The sequence below is a fragment of the Amblyomma maculatum genome, chromosome 1 (assembly GCF_055883805.1).
Source record: "Amblyomma maculatum isolate TAMU_Amacu chromosome 1, ASM5588380v1, whole genome shotgun sequence".
Lineage (NCBI taxonomy): Eukaryota > Metazoa > Arthropoda > Arachnida > Ixodida > Ixodidae > Amblyomma > Amblyomma maculatum.
Window position 1 is genome coordinate 96,811,979 of NC_139344.1, and position 25,921 is coordinate 96,837,899.

General features: G+C 44.2%; 1 protein-coding gene across 1 annotated transcript in view; it reads right to left on the reverse strand.

Annotated features, from left to right (window-relative positions):
- LOC146203254 (E3 ubiquitin-protein ligase MARCHF6) overlaps positions 1-25,921 on the reverse strand; it is a 139,566-nt gene that overhangs the window by 82,555 nt on the left and 31,090 nt on the right. The window contains exons 9-12 of the mRNA XM_084588618.1: positions 17,393-17,425; positions 16,660-16,711; positions 10,066-10,124; positions 3,600-3,824 (exon numbers count right to left, since the gene is read on the reverse strand). Of these exons, the coding sequence (XP_084444744.1) occupies positions 3,600-3,824; positions 10,066-10,124; positions 16,660-16,711; positions 17,393-17,425 (369 nt within the window). The remainder of the gene's footprint in view (positions 1-3,599; positions 3,825-10,065; positions 10,125-16,659; positions 16,712-17,392; positions 17,426-25,921) is intronic.

The following is a 25,921-nucleotide window of genomic DNA, read 5'->3' on the forward strand; positions in this document are numbered from 1 at the left end:
GACTGTTTGGGGAAGAAGACCAGGAGCATTTCTGCTTCCCTCGCTTCTGGTTTTGGACAGTTTTAGGGGTCACCTTGTGGACAGCGTGCGTGCCAAGCTGAAAGAGCTGCGCACAGACATTGCAGTCATTCCTGGCGGCCTGACTTCGCTGCTGCAGCCTCTCGACGTGTCTTTGAACAAACCGTTCAAGGACAACCTTCGACGACTTTATGCTGAGTGGATGGCGATGGGCCGGCATAATTTGACGCCGAGCGGATAGATTAGAAGGCCATCCGTGGAGATGCTGTGCTCGTGGATCACAGAAGCGTGGAGCAGTATCCCCGACGAGGTAGTGGCTAAGAGTTTTAAGAAGACAGGCATATCTAACGCTTTGGATGGAACGGAAGATGACTTCCTGTGGGATTGTGAAGATGCTCCCAGCGACGACACTGCCGTTTCCGATGAGTCGTGCAGCAGTGAAAGCGAGGATGGCGAGGATTCAGACTTTGATTAGAGTACTGACGAAAAAAAATAAATGGGCATTGTGCACTCCATGTGATGCTTAATGTGCGTGTTTATTGCGAAGGTAAGCCTTACTCAGCTTTTATTTTTGGTTGTAATCGAGATATATGTTCTAAGACGTCTGACCTGCAACTTGTTTGCGTTTTCGGTGCTCAAAAATTTTTTGTAGAAAATTTACCCTGCGCAATGATCGCACCCCGAAATTTGCGTCAGTATTTTAAAAAAAAAAGTGCGATCATTATGCGAGTAAATATGGTAGCACATCAGCGAGAAAGCTTCGAAAGTACGGGGAGTAGGTAGCAACGGAGCTAAGCTACAAACACCAATGAGTACATGCAGGGGTAAAAGGTGCTTAGAAAAATGATACTGGAAGTTTGAACATGGAAGCACAAAGCAGGTTGATGAAGAGGCTTCTTGGTAACATATAGGTAGCTTCGAACGTGAACATGGTTGATACATATTCATAATATTCCCTTGAAACGAACGCACGAGCTATGATTGCATCCTTCAGCACTAAGCACAGACCGCACATAGCAGATTCTGTAATCACCAGTCGCATTTTACCCACAGGGAACAGTAAGCGGCAACGCAACAACCTGCACATCGCTGACATCGCAAGCCAGCATGGATGCGCAGCCCATTGTATTGTACACGCTACAAATAGTGAGCCGAGGCCACATGACCGTAAATAAATCCCATCAGCTGTAAGATCAGCATGAATGCATGTTCCATGTTTTCGCACAGAGATTTCATTCATTTTAGGTAAAAAATATTGGACAATATGAATATTTCCCGTGACCCGATGAAACCATATCAAAATTCTACTGCATATGTACCATTTAGCCGACAAGCAAACAATACAAAGTTCTGACATCAGTTGTAGGGGCCTAAGAGCTGAATGTGACAGTGCAATGCGTGATATACTTGTCGGGTAAAAACATTGCCTCAAAGTGCACAATACTGAAAAATGCATTATATGTATGTATAGTATGCCACAAAGCTCCAAATGGGTTCTATGATTTATACATCTATACATAAATTTTTATTACTAAGTCATCCCTTTGTCCCATGAACATGAAAATTTCAACTGCCCATAATATCAAGTGCCATCCTAAATGTCAAGACCATGAATTCGCCTACCAGACCATGACAAGTTTACAGCTACAAAGGACAAAATGAAAATGAAATAACTGTAACAACTGAATAATCTTGTGCATGTAACAATTTTAGAAGGGCAAAGGGCAGAGACTGTCTTCATCTGTTTGATAGCACTTAACTGCACTATACGGAGTAGTCCTGTGTTTCTTCATACATTTCTGTAAATGAATGCTTTCAAGACGCTATTTGCAAACGTAAGTTGTTAGTCTTGAACTGTAGATTATCAATATCAAATCACAGCTGCAATGTATGTGACCAGTAAAGGAAACACAGACATTATATGAGCTTGTTCTACTGCACAGTGAGCAACACCATATATTTGTTGTGTTATATATTGACTTCTAATGCTGCATATTCAATGTTTAGGTTCGCATCATTATTCCGTCTAGAACGGACGTATATTTCATCTTATATCAACCTATAAGCCTTTAAATTAGGGGTGAGCTCAATTTGAAATTTTTGGTTATGAATTAGACACAAATAAGAAGAAAAAACACCTTCAAATATCCTGCCAATTGTTGAATAGCTGTTCAGAATGGAAAAAAAGTACTTCAGAAAATGATACAGGCAAACGCTGTTACGTAGCCTGAAGCCTTTGCATATGAAGTAAACAAAACCAGCCGGACTAAGCACCACATAAAAAGCGTAATGTGCACAGATATGTATATTACGATTAGACAGCATAAACAATATGCAACCTTAATGTGATCATGCCAAACGCCAAAAATGCGAAAATGTGCCAGTCGACATCCAAAGGCGGACGACAACTGTTTTCCAACAACCGATGAATGTGCAGACAGACAAGTACAGTCGACGTCACCCTTATGTAGAGCGCTCGGGCAGAGCTCATCCCGCAATAAAAACTAATTAAAAATCAGCCCACGATGTGCGGACAAAGTGCTCATGCTCATCTTCTTCACAGGTTTGTGTGGATATACTTCCGTACAAGCATTGCTTGTAAAAGGTAGACACTGCGACGAGGTATCGATTGAAGTGGATTATGAAGACGGCGCTTTCGCGCTGTCTTCATAATCCACTTCAACCATGAACCAACTAGCCCAAAGCAAAGTACTTCTTGAGGTATCGATTTTTATGCAGGGAAGTGCGCCGATCAAGTGCTCTACACAAGGGGGACATAGACTGTGCAGGCTAGTGCATATCGAGCCCTCTGAATGTCACCACACTTGCCATTATGCACACTTTTGGGGTGCATGGACTAAAATGTGTCCTGCAATAAAAGCCATTTTTTCGACTCTCCCATTCGAGAGCCTCATGAAAAATCCTGCAAGAGGGCTTTCCCGTATATCATAGTTGACCAAATGAGATGGCAAATCTCAAGTGAATTGCGAAGGCAACAAGAAAAATGCCATGGGTGTAGGCACTATGTAACATTATGGAAGCCTCAAAAAATGGCAGTGACTGGTGGTCGGCTATCTTTTTCTCATCAGGCCATATGTGGGAAAGCACACTTGCTGAATTATGTACGGGGTGCAAACCTACCCGCCTTAATGTGATCATTCCACAGCATAAATGACAAAGGAGAAGGCAAAGAGAATGCCGTTACACAGTTTTCCGACAATCTGTCGAGATTTTGTGGTCTTGTCGTGATCGAATTTAAGAAAGTCAGCACATGGCATTGGAGCAATACTCGAGAATTTTCTAATACCCGGGAATTCTGAAATATGAATTTCTCGAATCGAATATAAACTGAATATCAAACATATATCAAATGCACTTGATTCATATTTAAAATTTCGAATATTTGCACGCCAAGACATTTTAAACCCTACAAAACTAGTAAGCTAAACTTTTAAAGAAAAAGAAACGTATGCGACGCAAAAAAGTTTCATTTTGAGATACAAGCTGAAAAGGAGCATTTTCAATCAAGACAAACACTGCATACAATAGGTCAAGCAATAGAGTAAAGAAGAATTACTAACCAGAGAGCAGACATCAAGCCACCAGCCACAAACCAAGGGGAAAAGGCCAATTTCGACAACTGAGAGCAGGGCCACCTTGACCACCACGTAGCAGAGGCCCAGCAGGCGCTGAGTCCGGCGCAGCTTCACCAAGGCTGCCAGACCGTGCAGAAACACTAGCACCACACCCAGCAGCACATAGCCACACAGCGTGGTCAGCAGGCCCTCAAACTGGGACACGGCCACCTGCCCAAAGACAATCAACATTATTACCACAATTCTCCTCTGCCCGCACTTCTCTCAAATTGGTGCAACATGAAATTTCAACACTGTCTCCTGCCTCAAGCCAGGGCCAGCATTCAGACTTCAATCCTAGTAAGAACAGATCCCCTGGGAGCACGCACTATTCAGCTGATGCACTGAAAGTAGTAACAGTGTATGGTTGCAATGAAAAACGTACTTTCCACCCTACCCCCGCCGAAAGGCCTAAATATGTCACTGCATACGCATTAATCACATTTAAAACGAAATGCCCAATACTCTCAAACACAAAATACTTAAAGAATAGGTTCCCAGTAGACCGAATGGCAGTGAGCATTTATTAAGTAGCAGGTTTAGCAAACAGAAAAAAAGTCAAATCGGGAGATGCTTCTTCGGCTTTAACATTAGACACGGCCGACGGCAAGGAATCATTTAAAAACATCAATACAACCTTGATCTTCAACACAATGGTGCTTTCCGACTTGAAAGAGTAGAAACACAAAAAGTTCACACCACACAACATGCAAAACACAATGCGTAAAAACTTACAAAGGATAGAAACTGGAATGAAAAAAAAAGAATAAGGTCATTTCCGCTACACACAGCAGTAGCACTGCATTCTTACATCCCTTGTTCTTACAACGTCTAGCTGATAATTGCAGCTGCTGCACCTCTTTAATCTAGTGAATACTGCTTCACTCTTTTAATGCGTGAACCTAACAGGAGGGCATGTCGCGGAGAACGTAGTGTGATGAGTATGCACGAGGTGAAGCCCTAAAGCAATGCTACCTTAGGCCATGCGTAAGGAGAGAATGAAGAAGGCAAATAATGCCAAATAACTTCTGCTGCCTCAGCCAATCAGTGTGCTTCTATGGGTCTAAGTCACAAAACGAGACCAAGTCTGAGCAGGTAACACCAATGCGCTCACATTCATTACTGTGCCAACTGGTTCAATTTCCCACTCTGAGGAGTGAAGTGCTACCTTGAAAATATGCAATGCGATAATTGTAATTCCTATCAGAGCTTCGTTACTGCATGCTTCCAGTTTTTCCAAGGAAGACAAGAAGGCAAGCCCACAACAAATTACTGTGAGCACTTCAATCATGAATATTAATGCTGCATCCATAAAGCAGCTTGCCAGCTCTCAAGGGTCTCGATGAGGAGCATAGAATTGCACTGGGGAGCTTGGAAAGTGCTGTGACAGGATTGGCCTGGTGAGCCAACAGTGCATGACAAACTTTTTAAGAAATAAACACCAGTGATGTCTGACCGTTTTGTTGGCTGTAATATGGTAAGTCCACAAGTACAAATTCAGACAAAACAAACAGTCACCAAAACCATCAGGTTCATTATACGTGAGGTCAACAGCAGTGAAAGAATAGCTCCTAAGCCATAGCTAAGATAACATACGTGCAAAATGAAAGTATCAGGCAACAAAATAGTGACAACTGAAAAGTGGCTGAACGTTGTGTGAAATGTTGAATGTTTTATATTTGTTTTTTAAAAAGGGGGGGGGCAAGAAAGAAGGCACACAATTTTATGAGCATCCTTTGAGAACACGACCAGTACAGTACACCCAGTGCACCTACAGCATCCTCAACTATGACCCAACAAAACAGAACTGCTTTGCATTTTCTGTGCTGCCCAAGATATGCCCTTCCCATGGTGTTGACTTTGCAAAAGAAAGTGGGTAAAAGTAAAAAAGCAATAGTATGAGTAAATAAAAGTTGCTTTTTCCACCAGCATTGAAAGAACAGTTGATGACAGTGCATTAAAAAGGAAGGACTAGACGAAGATTCAGTAAAGATTTTAATACATTTACTTAGTTTTTTGTTCGGTCTTGCGTGCGCCTGCGTGCGCACTCATCAGCTTGCCTCGACGACCCCTGGTCTGCTTTTCCCTTGAGGCTCGGGAGCAGCATCTGCCAGGTAGAACAAGTGATTTCCAAGGTCTGTCCGTCTGTCCCCAGTCGGCGCTAGTCGTCATTAGCGGGCGCCCAAGGAACACAAACTCGCGCTCATACGCCCCTCACTGATGTTGAACTGTCCTCAGATCACAAAATCCTTGAAGTGTGCTGGGATGCGGTGTGTCCGTGTGGAACGTGAATGTGGTCATACTGTTTGGGGCTGCACATCTTGTGTCACTCCACCCGTGTCGAAAACTTTCCCATAACTTTTGATGGCCTCTATGCATTGCGTCCTTCTTCGTGCACCCTGCCTAGAAAGGAAATCTGGCTGCGCACTAACTGGCACTTTTCAATGTCCATTGTCAGGCCACTGATATATATGCGGTGGAAAGCTTCTTCCAGAAGTTCAAGGGCCTACGGGATGGATCTTGCACCTTGCGCAATATCATCTATATAGGTACTCGTTCGTGGCAGGCCATCGAATGTCTTTCTCATAACAGTTTGAATTGTTTGTGGCGATTTACAAAATCCAAATGCCATACAGAGGTATTCATACTTCCCATCTGGTGTGACGAAGACTGTATTATGCATGTCCTCAGGTTTGGCACGGATTTTGAGGACTGCCGACTTGATATCCATGGCCGTGAAGTAATGTGAGCAGCCTCTCATGACTTCATCCACAGCATCTTCTATCAGTGGCATCAGATATGACGGGTTCACCATTTTGACACTGAGTTTGCGGTAGTCATGAACCATTCTCGTAGGTGTTGTTGGGTGGCATGGCTCATATACGACGAGTGTCGGTGCAGCGTATTCCCTCGAGGCTCAGTATGGAAGTGATGCTACAGGAATGCAGTCTCTCAATTCGATCGAGTGTTCTGTGTGCGGACACATTCCCAGCCTGTGCTCCTTCGTAGCAAAAGCTTTGTGGCGAGTTGTCAAGATCTCTTGCGCTTGTCTAAGGTTGTATCAGATGTTACGAGTGCAACTGCTTCTGTGATCTTCTCTTCAAGTTCAGGGTCTAGGCCTGATGAGGAAGGCTCTATCGTGACAAACATGGCAGTATGGCAACGTTCCTGATGTTTGCCTTTGGTTGCAAAGAATTAAAAAGTTACGAAGGACTTTAGCGACTAAAGCAGTGAAAGGCCACAGCCTGAGTGCCGCATTCTGCTATGCAACTGGTGTTAATTATTTAGTCAATTAATTAGGTAATTAACTAATCAGGAATTGCATAGGTAATCAATATGTAGATAATCAATTATAATTAGTTAATTAACAAATTACACAATTTGCCATCAATTGGTAATTGATTGGTTGATTAAATAATAATTGATCATTGATTGACATATGGCCATATAAGACATGAATTCGCACATAGTGTGGTGGTGCTCTGTGATTGGTCGAGACCTCTATGACGTCATTCCACCTCGGCCAATCAGAACGGCGCAAAAGCGGGACACATTTTGTCCACGACAGCATAAGCCATTAAAGGCTTTCACCTTAACAAGTGTTTCTGCCTCACCTGCAGGCTTTGAAGGCTGGTCCTCCACGCCTGTACTACCTTCTACTGGAAGTTTCACGAAGGTCATGTTGTTGGACACATGAAAGACGACATCGACATTGGCCCTTTTCCTCCGACAAGGGTGTCCATCGTAGGTGGAAGGGGCAAAACAAAAACTTCAGGCAGACTGATGCACACTTTGTCGACGCTGATTGACACGCAGGTCTTCCACTCAGGCATAAGCAGTCGATCCACAACAGTGACTTGTTTTGTTCCTGTACAGGCACTTTTCTTGAAGTCGGAAGACAGCACCTTGGGGTCTACGATGGAAATATTTGCTCCTGTGTCAATGCACGTTCTCATTTGAATGTTCCCATCGATGTAAGCAGTGACGATCGGAAGCATGTCCCCATGAGTGCACAGGAAACAATGCATGTTTCTGTCCCATTCTCGTTCAGCCTCCTGTTTCTTTCCTCCTTTGTTCGGAGAGTTGCCTGGCTCTTTGGTAGCGGGCATTCTCATGATATATGTCCCATTCCCAAACAGTAGCACTTGCGTTCTCTCTGTTGGTAGCTGTCCTGTGGCCTCAGGTTTAACTGCTCTCGCCATGGCGGTAGAAGATGACTTGGCTAGCGTCCTAATTCTTGCTGTGGCATTATGAATGACTTTGTTGGCGTCCTGGCACCCTGTATCCACTAAGAAGCTTTCCTTCAGGTGGCACCTGCTGCAGTGCAGTTGTCGGCGACTGTTGAGATTCGCGGCTAGATCGATGAGCTCTAGCATAGAATGACAATTTTGGGCAGCCAGAGGAATCACCCACTTGTCTCTGTGAATGCAGCTCAGTACAAGAAACCTGCGTTCTTCGGGGCTGAGAATGTGCAGCGCCTTTTCCAACACTGCATTTTTGACATGCGTATACTGGACAAGGATTTCGTCTGACCAAAGTGTGCATTCTTTTTGAAATCCAGGAATTCTTGGAGGGTCATTTTGTGTTGGAAGTGTTCAGCAATAGCTTGCTTCCATGTTATTCAATCATGGATGTGGCTACCATAAGACGCCTTCCAATCATGTGCTGCTCCGCGAAGTCGCAAGGTAGCATTGAGCATCGTGTGAGATTCAGTCCAGTTCGCAAGAGATGAGACACGTTCAACTTCTTCCAAGCCACGCTTTCAGGCTCTCTCGCTTGCACCTTCAAAGACGCAGATCGCTGTGGCCATGTCTCCAGAGGAATGTACTTGAAACGGATGCATGTTCTGTTGCATGATTTGAGCAAGCTGCCGCTGCGTTTCGGCTATCATGACGAGAATGTCTTTTGAACTCAGGGGCCATGTCCCGCAGTCGTCTGCATGGGTGGATTCGTGCGTTTTTTGGACAGTGTCGTGGACGCCGCTCATTGTGCTGCCGGGCTCTTCGTACCGTAGCCAAGAGATGCGTACCGCTCGCTCGGCTCATTGATCTTGACCGTGATCGTTGCAGAGGTTCAAGGAGTGCAGTAGCGTCTGTAGCTGCGACCGGATGTCCACGATTTCGTTGCAGAGGTCTTCATCGGGGCTCAGTTCAGCTTTTAAGTCGACTGCGCCATGTTAGAAGTCGTACTATATGCCGGAAGGACTACCCGAAGATTCGGTAAAGATTTGAATATGTTTACTTAGTTCTTTTTCAGGTCTTGTGCGCATCTGCGCGCGAGGTTCATCAGCTTGCTTCGACGATACCTGATCTGCTTCCCCCTTGAGGCCCGAAAGCAGCATCTGCTAAGTAGAACACGTAATCTCCAAGGTCCATCCGTCTGTCCCCAATCGATGCTAATAATCCGTAGCGGGCGTACACCAAGGAACACAAACTTGCGCTTACACTTCTTCCGTCAGCATTTAAAAAACAGCTCATGGCGGTGTATTAAAAAGGATGCTGTCAACAACCATAGTGCTTATCTCAGAGCCTATCTTAGACATAACAAAAAACTCAATGCAGCCCTCATTTTATCAGATAGTTTAACAGCACCTGGGTACATCAGATGTGCTACAGCAGACTTTTATTTTTTGCTGAAAAAAAAAAGTGCACATGGGCCATCTTGTTCAATACATGGTGCTCAACAACTTCTGACCTCTCATCTGTGTGTTTAAAATAATGTTTTAAAATTTGGTTAATTAATCTTGCCTAACTATTGGATATAATGAAAATATCAGAAGCTACTATACATATATAACACTTCATTTTATAAACCTCGGCACACAGTATTAGCTACGACACCAATGTATACTACTTTAAAACTAAAACACTTGCACAACAGAAAATTAAAGATAGCTCCACATGCACACAGATGAATTTACCTACCTACAATGTCATTAGTGACTAAAAGACTAACATAAATGCAACTGAAAACCATGCCTAACCAAGCTATTAGGCTAGACAATAATTTACAGGCTAAGACAACATGTGCAGCCTAGAAACAGCTATGTTCAGTTACACTTCACCCAACTCTGCAAACAACACAGAGTAATAAAAGTGCTGTGCCCCTGGCAACAGCAGTGCACCGCCAACTCTACCTCACAATAAGCAATACTCAGACAATGCAACTACAATTACTTACATTTTCAAGATGATTACATTAGTACTTAAGATTTTCATGATAACGGCATGTTCTATTATTGCTTGATTTTATTCACAAGAGCTAAAAAGCAAGCTTTTTAAGAAGCAGCCAGTGCAAAGAGATGTGCTGAACTAGCAAACATCACACATGGAGCCTAAAGTAAAACATAGGCACAAATACAAATGCATGAGCACAGCACCCTTTCACAACAATTCTTTCCAAAAAAACTTACATAACTCTTCAGCCGGAAACCCATGATGGCAAACTGCCCAATGTGATAGGGACAAAATGCTGCATAGAAAAAATAGCATACAATTAAAATACATTTTGAGACCTGAGTTCAGCAGGCAGTCTAAAAAAATATTTAAACTCAAGTTCAATTCAAGATACAGAGCATTGCCAACATGGAAATAACCTTGATTTTATGCAAACAGGAAGCAGCAAAGTGCATGAATAAGTGAATGAAGGCTCATGCTGAGACCATGAGTTGAGGACAAGGCAGCAGTCTTTGGAGACTGAGAAAGCAGAGCTGTGGAGCTCTGCTTTCTCAGTACGCTCCTTATCAAGGTTTCCGAGAGGACTTTCAGAAACTACACTGGTGTGATGTGCAGTGTTTCCAAAACAGCATTACATGCTTCGTTTTAACATTTTAGTTCGCCACAGCAGCACAAGTGGCAATTTTCACTGTTTCGGCCCCCAAAAAATGCTTTAGAGCAACAGCAGCTGTTCAACAGTTTGATTCATTGGTGCTGTGCATTCTGTCATGTAAACAGATGCCCGAAAGGCCTGCCGACCACGAACTCTCCAAGGGGTGCTTCATTACTTTTAGAACAGCTGTTTACTATGCCATTCTCATTAGAATACAAATGAGGATTACGGAATCTACAGCTGTACCCATGCTGTGGTGACATTCCTTTGGGGACATCTCATGATTTGGCACCTTGTGCATTTGTTCCTTTACAAACTGTGCCCCATGAAGCTTTATTTTCCTCATTCCCTTCGTAACCATTTTCTTTTTTTTCTTCCAACAATCAGCACAACAAGGATGAGTAACTTTCACTTTCAAAACTGACAAGGTGCAGTGAAAACGACGTGGACAACAAAGCAGCACAAACAATTTAGCTTCTATGCTCTACAAAGTGCCACTAATAGAAAAAAGTGCAGGCATTTTTAATAATACATTAAGAACAATTACACTTACAGACCTAAGCAAGTTTTTGATGAAAAAAATACACATGAAGAAAGCAAAACATGTAACTACATGCACACATGTGCAATTTTTTTTAATACAAGAACGCGCAGCGTTTGATGCCATTTTTAAATGGTTTGGAGTACAGCTCCGCACCCATCTCACCGCTGCACAAGTTTGTTCGCCTGATTATGAACTATTTTTCTATAGTGAAATGAAAATAATCAGGCACACTATATCTAGTCTGGTCGAACATTGGTCGAAACGCTGCTGAGGTAACAGTGTCACGACACAAGGAGCCGTGCAAATATACGTAGAGTTGTGCCCAAGAATGAGATCCTTTAGCCACAGAGACAAGTCTAGCCAGAGCGCTCCCATGTGCCCATGGCCATTTCTTCAACGCTGCAGCCAAAGACGGCACTTTGTTCATGCAAGGCTTCGGTATTGACGTGAAGCCACACTCAGTTGTATTCGTAACTATGTTGACCTCACGCTTATGAGGTGCTTCCACGAGATGTAAACAAAATATCTAACTGGAAAAATACTATGAAGAGACGATACGAGAGGGATGGAAGGTATTTTAGAGTGTGTTCTTCATTGAGCAACAAGCCATGCTCAGTAAGTAGCCATTTAATTCGCAGAGAACATTTTTAGGACCATGCCATCACCGACAACTGTTATAGTAAAGACCTTGATATACAGGTCAACCTGATCATAATGAAATTGTAAAATGTCCGCGATTTTTCGTTAAATCCAGGTTTTCATTATATGCAGTTTTCGCGTGAAGACCCAGAAGGACGATGCATAACGAAAGCCAAATTAAGAATTGAATGTAAGTAAAACCACCTGAAAGTGCTTACAGTAAATCAGAATTACTCGAAGTTATAGAAGCAGTGAAATGTTTCGCGATCGCGCTGATACAGCGGCGTGACTGCGGCGTGCGGCACGTCTACAAGGGGGTAAGGAAAGGGGGATAGAGGAGGTGGAGGAGGACGAGGAGGAGGAATCAGTATGGGGGAGAGCACTCGCATTCGCGCCGCCGTCGTCGAGCAAAGAGCTGCTTGCCTCTTCACGCATGTTCCTGCTCGCCCACCACCGTCGACCCAGGAAACCGACTCTGCATCGCGTCGCTGCACGCTCCAGTCTTCCGCTACCGACACGCGAGGGCCCGCGAGGGCCTGTGAGGAACCATGCGGCAGTAATAGAGGCACATTGCTCGCCCCGTGTCATCTTTCTTTGGTCTGTTATTTTTTGCAGATTTTATGCATGAACTATTGTAGTTCCATGTTCCCAATGCGAAAGCAGAGAAGACTGCTGCCTCTGCCACGTAGATGCGGCATCGATGCTGAAACACGCAGCGTTGTATCAACTGCAGTCGCTCGTTGCTATAGTAGATGTTCCTCTCACTTCAGTTCGTGTTTTATCATCCTGAAACTTGCGGGGTTATGCCAAATTCCCAGCAATTCAGCACTAGCTAAAAGACAATTGGCACTGCAAGTTCTTTATATCAAGGTCAACCACAGTGACATGATCGTTACATGGAGTTTTCAAATACACGCAATTCAATGGGGGCGGCATTAGGAAATTGAAAATGTTCGTAATATTGAGGAATTCGCAACATGGAGGTTCGTTACATAGAGACTTAAGGAGGAGGAATAACTTTATTTGGTATCCGGCAGGGTTTAACGTGACCGAGCCTAGGTCTCCCACAAGGGAACGTCGAGATTGTGTCTTCGCCGCCACATGGACCTGTTGGACGGCCCAGAGTTGGTCGTTGAGGCTGGAGCTGCGCAGAGCGGCGGGCCACCTCGATGAGAGGGTTTCGGGATTAACATCTGTCAACTGAGCCTTGCACTTCCAGGGCATGTGCTTAAGTGTTGCTATGTCTTGTAGATTTTGCACATGTTGGTATTATATATTTCGGGGTAAATTCTGTTATACTGCAGCAGGTTTGGGTACGTGTTTGTTTGTAATTGCCTCTAGGCAACTGCCTGAGCTCTGCATAGTTTGCTGCTAGGTGGAGGGAAGATCCAGCAAGTCAGGTAGAAGGCTTTGATTAAATCATTGAAACTCATCAGCCTGTCTCTACCCCGTTCTTCACCATGCGAGACCTCGTTCGATGGAGTGAGTGACCTCGTTGAGGTTGGTGCGATGCAGAGAGACGTCCCCCATGTGTGCAGGGAACCAAAAAACTAGCTCGACCTTGTTGTCCGATGACCATTGCAGTTTTTGATTATTCAGCAGGCTTCCACGGATATTCTCCCTTTAGCGTAATTCTTGACGGCCGTGCACGAGCCGCTGACGACTCCGTAATCAAGATCAGATATGGCAAGTGCGATGGCTAATTCTGTATTAAAGATTTTTGTCAGTCCCAGTGACTTTACTATAAAGGGGTTCTACTGAGGTCGAAATAGGGCCTGCCATATTTTTCTTCAGTGACTGTTCACACACCAATGTTCACGGGATGAAGAGTTCAGCACAGCAATATGGTCCATTCATGAGGCTGCCTTTAACCCTTCAACTGTTTTTGCCGTACAGGTACTGCCGCCGCATTCTGTCTCGCGGCATTTTTAAAGTATGGGTTTAAAAAAATTTGACACTCGGGGTGAATCTTTTTTCGGAATATTCGACAGTCAAAGGGCATATATTGTCAGACATATATTGCTCATATATGGCCCCTAAGAGTGGACGACACAACAGGGCATAGGCAAGTACAGCAAACACCACATTTACGTTCGATCTTGCAGATCCGGCTTATACAGAGCTGTCATCTGCTTCATGACCAAAGGCATGGCTCAAATTTATTCTCTCTCACCATCAGTAGCAAAAGGTAATTTTCCTACTCGATGCCTTCATCACGATATTGACGTGTTGCTACCCCTTAATGGAAATTTGTGCTGTGTCTTTCAAGAGCTGTAGCTTTTAACTTTGTAAGTTATAGTAGCACCATACTGCAGTGCCACTCCCGGTGCTTCAATGTTTCGAACAATTGCTCATTCAGCAGGAATAATCACAATATTAGCAAATATTGGTACTAATGTTACTTTTGTACACAATTGTACACAATAGCCGATCCAGTTCAGAAAACGTAATATTCACATCATCATCATCAGCATCATCATCAGCCTCAGCCCGACTATACCCACTGCAGGGCAAAGGCCTCTTCATCTACCCTTCACCCTAACTGCTCTCATTCCAAGCCTTTGAATACTTCTTCAAAGCAAGCTGTGAATAGTACTGGGAAGATTGTGTCTCCTTGCCCAGGGAAAAACTGGTAAGGTGGGGTGACCTCGTTTTTCACTATTTTAATGAAACCTTTTTCTATAGCTTCTTTACCCTGTGTACTATTTATTCCCACTCAGTGTGGCAGCTGTGTGGCATTTCATTTCAGGTCAAGGGGGGACGCGACCTTTAAAAACCAAAAAATTGCGAAACAGTCAATTTTTGGAAGATTATATATTCCGGTAGTATGTCTTATAAACTACCCTTTCTGTAGTTATCAATGCCCAACTGGCCGTAGAAATACTCGAAATTAATTATATAATAAGCAGCGGCAGCCGCAGAACAGCCAGCAAGCGCCGAAAATTCCCAACATTACGCGCGCGCGACGTTCCTCTCCCACCGAACTGAGCACCGCCATCTTGATCTTGTTTTGTTCATGAATTCTAGCGCTTTCTTCTGCCACCCTTGGCGACAGCGAAGCGGTCGAGGCGTGGCTTGCTTCCGAACTGCGGCTCTCGAGTTTCCCGCGCTCGAATTCAAGGCTGCGATGGGTAAAGCGCCACTCGGCGAGAACACGGAGGATCAAGCGACTGCTATAAGCTGCTGCACCCACTGATGGTCTCCGCCGCTACCTCCCCGCAACCTCCCCGCATCGTCTGCTCGGCTCTTTGCTGTCGTCATTGGCTGTCTTTGTACTTCGTGCACTCTGTTCACCTTTCGCCATTTTTGCGATCGCCAGATTTACTATCTCTCGTCGTGCCCTCTGAATGGTTTCGAGCAACGTGTTAAACGTTGTGTGGTCGCTCACGATGCCTCGAGATGCGACACGCGTTCAGTGCACGAAAGCGAAGGCCGTCCTCATGGCGAGGCGCGCCGACGACTACTGCATCAACGCCTGCAACGTCATAGCATCTGTTACAGTGGAACTTAGAAAACAAGGAAATAAAAAAAAGCCCCTAGTTTGCCCCACGATACCTATCCAGAAAATACCTCCATAAATTTTGCAATGCCAACACATTCCGCTAATTCTACAGGCCTGGACCCATATGTGACCCATATTATATACTTCTGTAACTTGAGAACCAGCGTACACAGCTTTGTAAAACTTGATAAATATTCAAACGTCCATGCTATGAGCCTGCCCTAAGAATTTCATTGAGATATCTTGACAAACAAAAAAGTTAGCGTTCTTTCAACCTTCTAGGGCCGTTTTCTCAGAATCACTTTTTTGCCTAGTGTGGCTGTTTAGGACAGCCGTATCTCGTGAGCCGCTTATCAAATTTTCATGAGGCTTCTTTTATTCCATACCTCAATAAATTTCTGAGGGCAAGACAATTTCCTTTTTTCAAGATATTGTGTATGAAATCAATTACAAGCAATTAAAATTTGGTTAATGCAGGTCTGATTAATAACACTGATTTTGGGACTGTGCTAAAAATTTTCAGCGAAGAAATTTGGAAAATAGAGAATTGTCTTGCCCTGAAGTAACTATCCAGAATGAACCTAAATTTCATAGTGCCAGCACGTTTTGCAAATTCTCCAGGTCTGCCCCAAGGGACCTATGTAAACCATCTTGATATACTCCTCTAACTTGAGAACCAATGAGCCCAGCTCCACGTAACTTAGTAGGTCTTCAAATGTTTGTACTACGAGTCTACCCTGAAAACCTCCATTCAACTATCTCAAGAAATAAAAAAGTTGTTCAAGGGTAGCCTCCCCCCTTAAATTTTGCCATTTCCACGGTCTCTGTTTAGACAACACCTATGAGCAACACCACATGTGCAATGTCATAAACATTGTGCACACACTGGTGTTCACTCCTCACTTGCTCAAAAACTTTTTCAGGATTGCACCAGGCCATTTCAGATTTTTTTTATAACTGAAGTCAAAGTTTTTAAGTCATTCTCTCAGCCACTAAAGGCATGCATGAGTGTTTTTAAAGTCATGTTCATGACAAGTTATGTCAAATGAAACATCTGCCTTGCCTTGCAATTAAGCCAGTTTCAACTAACTGTTTCTGCTTTCTTTATTTAGATAGCTTCACTCCCTGCTCCAGAAAAATGACTTTTTGTACCAGAAAAATGGGACTCCTAGGAAAGGAATATGATCAGCTAAAATGCTCAAAAAGCTCTGCAGCTTTTCAATTCTTGAAAGGCAGCACTTTAGAGAAGTGCTGCCTTTCAAATAGCATTGATAGCATTGAAGCCAATGCTATGTTCATGCACAGCCCTCAGCTAACATTGCCCTAAATAGTTTCAGCTCCCACTATAACTGCAATAATATTTGTTTTTCTTTTTCGTTCTCCTCACCGCTCAACTCTCAAACTTAGCCAATGTTGCCTTATGTTCATGCAACAACAAATTACTATCAGCACATCAATATCACCAAAACAGTAAGATGTCGGGACAAACTTACCAAAGACAAGGATGAAAAGTGTGTTGAGGGAAACAACCCAAAAGACGTGCTCCTGCAAAGAGAAGGAATAACCAGTTCCACTAAAAACCACCACAGAAGGTTTTTTTCTAGGTTCAAAATAATGTAACCAGTTGCATCTTTCCTCATGCACAGTTCTACTGTTTGTGCATGTGAAACTGTTAGAAATGTCCAATTTTGTGGCACTAAAGGCTGGTTTAGTTTTGTTTGCAAGATTTAATGCACCAAAGTGACTCAGGCCATGAGGGACAGCGCAGTGGAAGGCTCTAGAACCTTAAACTACCTGGAGGTAATTTAACATGCAACGACATCGCACAGTGCATGGTAAAAGTGGTTGTCGCAGCCTCGATTGAACTGCATGGTTGATTTAGCAGTCGAGCACCTCAACCACTGAGCTACTGTGGCGTAGTGGCACTAAAGGCATATTTTAAAAACTATTTTCAGAATTCCGATCTCATCTGCTGGGCAAAATCTCATTACCAATAAATAAAATATAGTGCAAAGTACTCAGATGTGCATGCAGACAGTTGATTCTGTTACAAATGCCTCCATATTCATTTATGGACTCCGTAAGATTCCTATCACTGAGATTTTATCATACCGATTTAGCTTTTAAGCTGCATTTGCCGCAAATATCATGATTTTTGCTTCTCATTTCTGCGTTTGTCCATTTTGTTCCAAACAGTTCACAAATGGTATCCTTGCAGGCTCTTACCAAGAATACGAGAGATCCATCCAGTCCAAGCAGCTGCAGACAAGAAAAAAAGAAAATGCTGATTTTAGTCCATGACAGCAACATGCACTAAACACAAAACACTTTGTAAAAATGTTACTGTGCTTGGCAGCTTTCATACTAATGCCCAATACTGATTCCCAATTCACAAGCGAGTGCAAAAAGGTCTCTTCTGCTCTGTTTATCATTAGGTGCCTAGGCACTTTGGGGTACCAAGTTACAAAATTTTAAAGAGGACAAGAGTCTGTAGTTGTGTCAGTTGGTGACTAGACAATGTGATTAGAAAACAGTACATAGAGATGGGATGCAACAGGAGGCAACACAACAAAAGGATGCTAACAAATGAATTACTTTCGCACATGATGAAATTTAATGAAATGGTGAGAATATGTAATGTGAAAGTTGGATACATAAGTGCAAAAAGTTCCCGAAAGTAGTGACACAAGGTAAAGGAAGAACTGAAGCAATGGTCAATGGCACAAAGGCCAGCTAACCTATAGCAAATGTGGGCACGAAGTGACAATGGTGGCTCCACATGCAACAAAAACATTCCTTCCAGAGATCTCAGGTAAAGATGGAAAGCTAGTATGAGGAGGGAAAAAAGATGGTGCTAAAACTCAAGTCCCGCCGGTGGCTGTGTGAAAGAGTTAGAAAGGAACAATATGAACAGCGAGGCTGAGAATGAGACGGCTGGGACAGTAGTGTCGATAGGAGGAGGGGGAGACTTTTTATCTCTTTACAGTTGAACCTTTCAAGTGGCTGGCATCATTTTCACTGTAGGATGCTCTCTGGACACGCAACCATTTACAAACATATCCCCCACATAAGCACTGTGACAGTGCAAGGTTTGACATGGGATGATGCATAACAAGCCTTCAATGTAAAATTCTGCTTAAAAGGATGCCATATAAGCAGAGTGCATAAAATACAGTCGAACCCGGATATACAGTGAAACCTCGTTATAACAAACAGTTAAAAAATCGGAAAATAGTTAGCTCTATCCATAATTCGTAACATAAAATTTCATAGAAAATACATGCAAGAGCAGCAAAATTCAATCAGAGAAGGCACAGGAACTCATAGGGTGCCTACTTGGGTCATGTTCATCTATTTACGCGCAAAGAACTGCGTTATCGCGGCCTGCTTTTTTGTGTTGATCGCGTTCCATATCACGCCCTGTTCCATAGTTTGCAAACACTCAACAAGGGCAAACCCACTGCTCTCAATAGCACTGCAGTGGCGGCGCAGTAAATCCAATGCAGCAAGCGCTTCTTGTGAAGTCGGAATGTTCTCATCGTCTGCAGGGTCAGCCTGAGCTTCGTCTGCGGGATGTTCAGAAACTTCCACAGCGATTTCGGCATCCGTCAGTACAGCAGTGGTCACCGCGATGCCGTCGCCGCCTACAAAGTCCTCTACAGTCATTGTTGCGGGCATGTCACCAACAGAACGCGAAAAATCGTTCCAGGCTCATCGAGCTCGCGGAGCTCTGCTTCTGCTTCGTCGGTATTGTCCCTATCGTCATTTGATGTACAAGCCTCTGCTGGAACAAAACCTGCATGTCGAAAGCAGTTGGCAATCGTTTCGCCTTTCACACTGTCCTATGCCGCTTTAATGCTCCCAGCAAGTCGATCTTCAAGTCCTGCTTCACGAGAAGTGTCAATCAGTCTCCTCTTGTAAACTGCCTTGAAGGCCCCGATTTTATCGTAGGCTTGGTCTTTAATGTCAGTGCTGCTCTTTTTCATGTTCACCGCCATCACAGCACTACGCACACCCGCGCACCGCACCACACTCGACACGACGACCGACGCAGCCTCCGCCGAACGTTACGACGGCCACGGCGCGACGCTGCTGCTAACACTAAAACCAAAAAACGCGAAAAACGCAAAAACCAAAAAGGCAAAAACAACATTCGATCGCGCCGCTGCCGCCGCTGCTGAAGCGGCGCTGTCAGCGATTGCCTGCGCACCAGTTTTGGTGACGATCGGTTTCAAAGGGTATGGCCCTCAGCATCATCATCATCAGATGCGATTTCTCGTAGCCTCCGAGATCACCTCTGCGTGCACAAACAGGCGCGCGGAGGTGATCTCGAAGGCCATAAATTTTTTTGGTTGTCAACTCCCAATGCCGTCGCGGCATCTGTGGTGCTGTCAGGACCTGCGAGGTAGTCCTGAACGTTTGCTGCGCCACACAACACACGTAGTGCAACGAAGCCTGCCTCCTGCGTCGCGAAGTTCGTAATATCCGTTTTATGCCGAACCGCGTTTACTATGGGAAGTTAAAACTACATGTGTTTGACAAAACTATTTCGGAAACTATGAAAAGGGGGAAATCAGCTGGAGAGGATCAGATAATTACAGATTTGCTGAAGGACGGGGGGGATATCGTGCTAGAAAACCTGGCCACCCTGTATACGCAGTGCCTGGTGTCATCGACGGTACCGGAACCATGGAAGAATGCAAACATTATCCTCATTCACAAGAAAGGGGACTCTAAGGACCTTAAAAATTACAGACCAATCAGCTTACCGTCTGTTACGTATAAGGTATTTACTAAGGTAATCGCTAATAGAATCAGGACAACCTTACACTGCAATCAAGCAAAGGATCAAGCAGGGTTTCGGAAACGGTACTCTACTATCGATCATATCCATACCATCAATCAGGTGATAGAAAAATGCTCGGAATATAACCAGCCCTTATACATAGCATTCATTGATTACGAAAAAGCATTTGACTCAGTTGAAACCTCGGCGGTGATGCAGGCATTGCGAAATCAGGGGGTAGACGAGCCATACGTGAAAGTGCTGGAAGATATATATAGCGGCTGCACAGCAACCATAGTTCTGCATAAAGAAAGTAACAAAATTCCCATAAAGAAAGGTGTTAGGCAAGGAGACACAATCTCCCCAGTACTATTCACAGCTTGTTTAGAGGAAGTATTCAGAGACTTGGAATGGGAGCAGTTAGGGATAAGGGTAGATGGAGAATACCTCAGTAATCTGCGATTTGCTGATGACATTGCCTTGCTAAGCAACTCGGGGGATGAACTGCAAATAATGATTGATGACCTAGACAGGAAAAGTAGAAAGGTAGGCTTGAAAATCAATATGCAGAAGACTAAGGTAATGTTCAACAGCCTCGGGAAGGAACAGCAGTTTACATTAGGTAGCGAAATACTGGAAGTAGTAGGCGAATATGTCTACTTAGGACAGGTAGTAACCGCAGATCCGGACCACGAAAAGGAAATAACAAGAAGAATACGATTGGGATGGAGCGCATTTGGCAAGCACTCGCAGATTATGACTAGCAGCTTACCGGTATCGCTCAAGAGGAAAGTATACAACCGTTGCATCTTGCCTGTACTCACCTATGGGGCTGAAACTTGGAGGCTAACCAAGCGAGTTCTACTTAAGTTGAGGACAACCCAGAGGGCTATGGAACGAAAAATGGTAGGGGTAACATTAAGAGATAGAAAGCGTGCAGAGTGGGTCAGAGAAATAACTCAAGTTACCGACATTCTAGTAGAAATTAAGAAGAAGAAATGGACATGGGCAGGACATGTAGTGCGAAGAGAGGATAACCGATGGTCGCTGAGGGCAACAAACTGGATTCCAAGGGAAGGAAAGCGTAGCAGGGGGCGGCAGAAAGTTAGGTGGGCGGATGAGATTAAGAAGTTCGCTGTGGTCAAGTGGATGCAGCTAGCACAGAACCGGGTTAAGTGGAGAAATATGGGAGAGGTCTTCGCCCTGCAGTGGGTATAATCAGGCTGATGATGATGATGATTTCAGAAGAGTTCGATATATTCAATAATTCGTTATATGCATGTTTGTTATATCGAGGTTTGACTGTATCGAACTCGAAGGGGATCGCAAAATAGTTTGATGTATCTATATTTTGATATACAGAAATCGGCTTGAGACGCCGCTTGCGATCGTGAAGAATGACACCGTATTTGTCGTGTAACTGACCCACTTGCATAATGAACCCACCCTCCACTTTTACCGCCGAGAATTTGAAAATAAAAGCGTTAGTCGGTGGTGCGTCCTCCCATTTTGAAAAGGCCGTTGCATCCACAGCTCATTTATTGGCAGTTTACCAAGATGCTGCAAAGCTGTAACGTCACGGTATGCTTATCATTTGACTATACTTTTGATGTTAGCTCCAGCGATGGCAGGAAGTGAACTTGGCAGGGTGCCCGTGATGGCTTGATAATGATTGATTGCACAAGCCTGGTTCGATTTATCACGTCACGCTTGGGGCGGGCGGAGTCCACTGCCACAAAATCACTGGAAAGCGTGATAGCTGCAAATGCCATTTGCTGCAAATGCCATTTGAAGCGAACAATACTAAAAGTCAGAATTATGATCGCGGCTGATCGCGTGCCTTCACTGATTCATAGATGCAAGGACGGACGACTCTCACAAAGGAAAAAAAAAAAATGCGCCACCACTTAACCTCCGCAGCCACCATAGCGTACGCTACACCGCACATTCAGCATGATGACAAGAATGAACGACTCTCGCAAAAAAAATTAGCCACTTCTTAACGTCCGCAACAGTCATAGTGTACGCTATGCCGCACGTTTAGCACGACGACAAGGATGGACGACTCTCATAAAGAAAAAAAAAAAAAAAAAAAAAAAAACAATTTGCCGCTTCTTAGCATCTGCAGCCGCCATAACTTACGCTACACCACACGTTATGCACAACGACAAGTACAGTCGACTCTCGAAAAAAAGATCTGCCACTTCTTAACCTACACAGCCGCCATAGCCTACGTTAAGCCGCACGTTTAGCACGATGACAAGAATAAACGACTCTCGCAAAAAAAAAAAAAATCTGCCGCTTCTTAATGTTTGCAGCCGCCATGGCTTATGCTACAACGCACGTTCAGTCCAACAACACAAGACACGCACTGCACGTCACCCGCCGCGCACAGAGGGTTCACAACAAACACTGGAGAAAGCATTCGACGTTCTGTCGGCTACGGCCGAGCTGGCTTGTAAGACTGGGAAAGAGAGAGGAAGAGAGAGAGAGAGAAGGCTCAGCAGAAGAATGAGCACACCCTTGCGCTTCACTGTATCGTGTTGTTTCCCCTCTCCTGAACACCACGGCTGCATTGGCTGTGTCTGCTCCGTACCAGCCATTGCCAAACTGGTTTCCTCTCGTTCCTTCCCACAAATGGCTTGCAAACGATCACTACAGATGCGCGCACCTTTGGGGAAAGAGCGTGGCGCTGCTCTAGATCAGCCGTCGCCGAACTGTTTGCCATCATTACTTCCACGCGCGACGTGAAAATGTCACGCAGCAAACGGCCAAGGGTGATGTGATGGTCTTTGATGAAGGCGCACCTTCCAGTGCGTGGTGCAGAGTTCAATATATCGAATGACCGGTAAAATTGGAGTTCGATATACAACACAGTTTTCCTATAATTTTACATGTGAGTTTCAAGGGGATATTCCGAAGTTCGATATAATCAAGACTCGAATTATCCGGGTTCGATATATGCGGGTTCGACTGTACTACAAAAGAGAAGACATATCCAAACAAAAAAAAAAGCATATTAGTCAGTACACAATATAAATACATAAAACCAAGCATTTATAGTTTGAAGTGAACTGAAGACGGCCCGAATCTAACCCACATTACCCCATCTGAAGATAGCACTAACCTAGCTTTCTTTCTTTCATCTATGTCTACTATTTGTGTGCTGTCTTATCCTTGCTTGCCATCCTGGTCAGAGTGCTTTGAAGGTAACCAGGAGTAGGGTAGGTGCGTGTCTCTTATCTCGCTCTATACATAGCATAGCTGTCACACGCTCCACGAGCAGGAGGTACACCACACACCTTTCTGCATGCCACAAGCAATGTGCACTGCGCTGACATCTGGCCTTCTCTGTACAGCAATAAAGTGTGCCAGAACGCCCTATCAGCTGAGAGCCCGGACCCAGAGCTTTTAAGCCTAAGTCAACAAGTGGCTCCACTCTGCACATACATGCCTGTGAATGTGGACGGCAGCACACAGCACGCAATGCATGCTTGATGCCAAGCCAGCGCAGGAGCGATGGTGCCCCGTCTTTTCCCCATCTGCTTAAAAGTTCACTCCCGCCCCCACCTAAGATACCCCATTCCCACAAGATAGCTTCCCTGCAATTTTTCACCAAGGTATGCAGAGGCTATATTGTGGGGGCACTTTCGTATGCGGAAGATTTTACTTTTTTTTTTTTCTTTAACAGTGCTGCACAGACACCCAGGGAGTGCTACCGCGTGGGGTCGCCATGGTTCATAGTCACTGCAAAGGTTAATCTTCAAGGACTATAGACACCTCGTTTTTGAGTTCATGTTTTATCATTTGTAATGATGCCTAGAACATTACTGAGCACGAATCACCACGTCACATTTGCCTATGGCTGCTGAATAATTTATAATCAAATTTCATTTCTCACTTGTTTCGGTTTCGATTTCGATTTCAACAGCTGGGTGATGGCTGTGACGTCACAGTCAAGTCTAGGTCAATGAGGCATGAAAATACAGCGATAATTTCTGTGTCATTTGAATTCACTACAATGATAAAGCCAGTCTATCTCAAGGACAGGAAACATTACAAGTGAAGAATGAGCTATTATATCGCTGATTTTTCATGCAGCGCATCAAGACATGAATTGTGACGTCACAGCCATCTCTCAAATAACGAAACCGAAACTGATGAGGAAAGAAAAGTCAGTTATAAATTATTTATCGGTCGTAAGAGAGAACAGTGTGCAGATTGATATACAGGAATGAGTTACACATCATTAACAAGAAAAATGTCACCAAAATTTGGTGTCTATAGTCCTTTAACCGAAAGATACACGAAAACAGTTCATCTTAATGAGATTTTTTCAACACAAAGTTCTATGAGAAACGAAGCAAATGGTCACACACTGCTCATTTAACCAAGAATTTATCAAAACCAAGTTCACTTCAACAGGAGTCTGCCATACACTGTCTTAAAACTACAGTCGAGTCCACTTATAACGATACCGGTTTTAACAATATATCGGTTACAACAATGAAAAGCTGCTGCACAGTCCACTTTTGTATGCTTTCTATGGTAAAATAACCCGCTTATTACAATGCCCCCCTGCTGCATTATCGGTTATAACAATGAAGTCTGGCTCCTGAGTGCTCGTGTCAAAAGGTAGTGGAATGCGAAATCCTTTAAAAAAATAAAAAATTCCAGCTGCTGCACCCTCCCCGCCGCGTGCTCATACAATAAAACCTGTTTTCTGGCCTTCTCTGCATTACCAGCCTCGCGCGCTTCTTTCCAGCCGCCCTTCTACCCCTCCGAACACAAATGGGCTGCGCCCATAGCTCTTCGCCGTGCCACCCTCGAAAAAAAGGACGTCGCAAACACGCCGACAGCTATGCCGACAACACTGATCTGCCCGCTCGCCCATCATTCTGAAGGCAGTTCTGCTGGTTCTGCCAACGAATTTGGTTGTTTGTGCAAGTTGATTGCGTCGAAGTCGTTCCTGGCCACATGGTTTCTTCGTCTCGTTTGAATCGCCACCGAAACGGAAGATGGCTGATCCGCCCGCTGATTATCGGATGACGCTGCCGGTGAAAGGAAAGCGCACGGCTATCGATTTGGAGATGATGTGCAGTATCATGAAGGACTACGAAGAGGGTAAGAAAATGTGTGACTTGGTTAAGAAGTATGCACTATCCCAACCGACGGTGTCGACGATCATCCGCTCCACTGAGAAGTTCGACAAAGAAAAGTCCTCGCTTGACAGTGGGCGCAAACGCATTCGACAGGTGCCTATAAGGAAATCGAGGAGGCCTTCTATGAGTGGTTTCTTGGCGCCTGTGCCTGGAACTTGCCTATCACTGGGCCGATTCCGGCCACAAAGGCGAAGCAGTTTGCCCTGCTAATTAAAGTTGTGTACTTCCAGCCAGGTGGTGGCTTTTAAATAAAAGTTTTGTCTCTCTCTCTTCACCCCCCCCATTACTTCGGGATTTCTCAAGCTGAGAGGTGGCCGTAGCAACCTTCTCATATTTTTTACAAGGACCCTTTCGGGGCCACCAAAACGATGCCTCGGTGGAGCTCGCATGTCATTTGCCGTCCTTGACCCCTCTTTGCAGTTGTTATGCTTTTTCAAGCAAACATTTATAATAATTATCGGTTATGGAATGTTCATGGCACTTGAATATTGTTATAAGTGGACTCGACTTAGTGGATTTCTTGCGCTTATTTTACAACAGCAACTTACCCTTACTGGTGTTATGTTCAAAAGGCTTTAGAAAAAAGAGACCGAAAGATATGCGCTGTCTGAAAGCCTCATGAACATCACTGTGTCAAATGCTACCAGTGCTAACGTTAACCTGGTTTAAGTTATTCATTTAAAATCGTCATTACGATGCTGCATGAATGCTTTTGCAGTGTCCAGTTGCAAGAAGGTCTAGTACAAACGCTGAAGTGTTGCATGTAAGAGTAGTAAGTATATATAGTTACGAACACTGCAAAGTGCT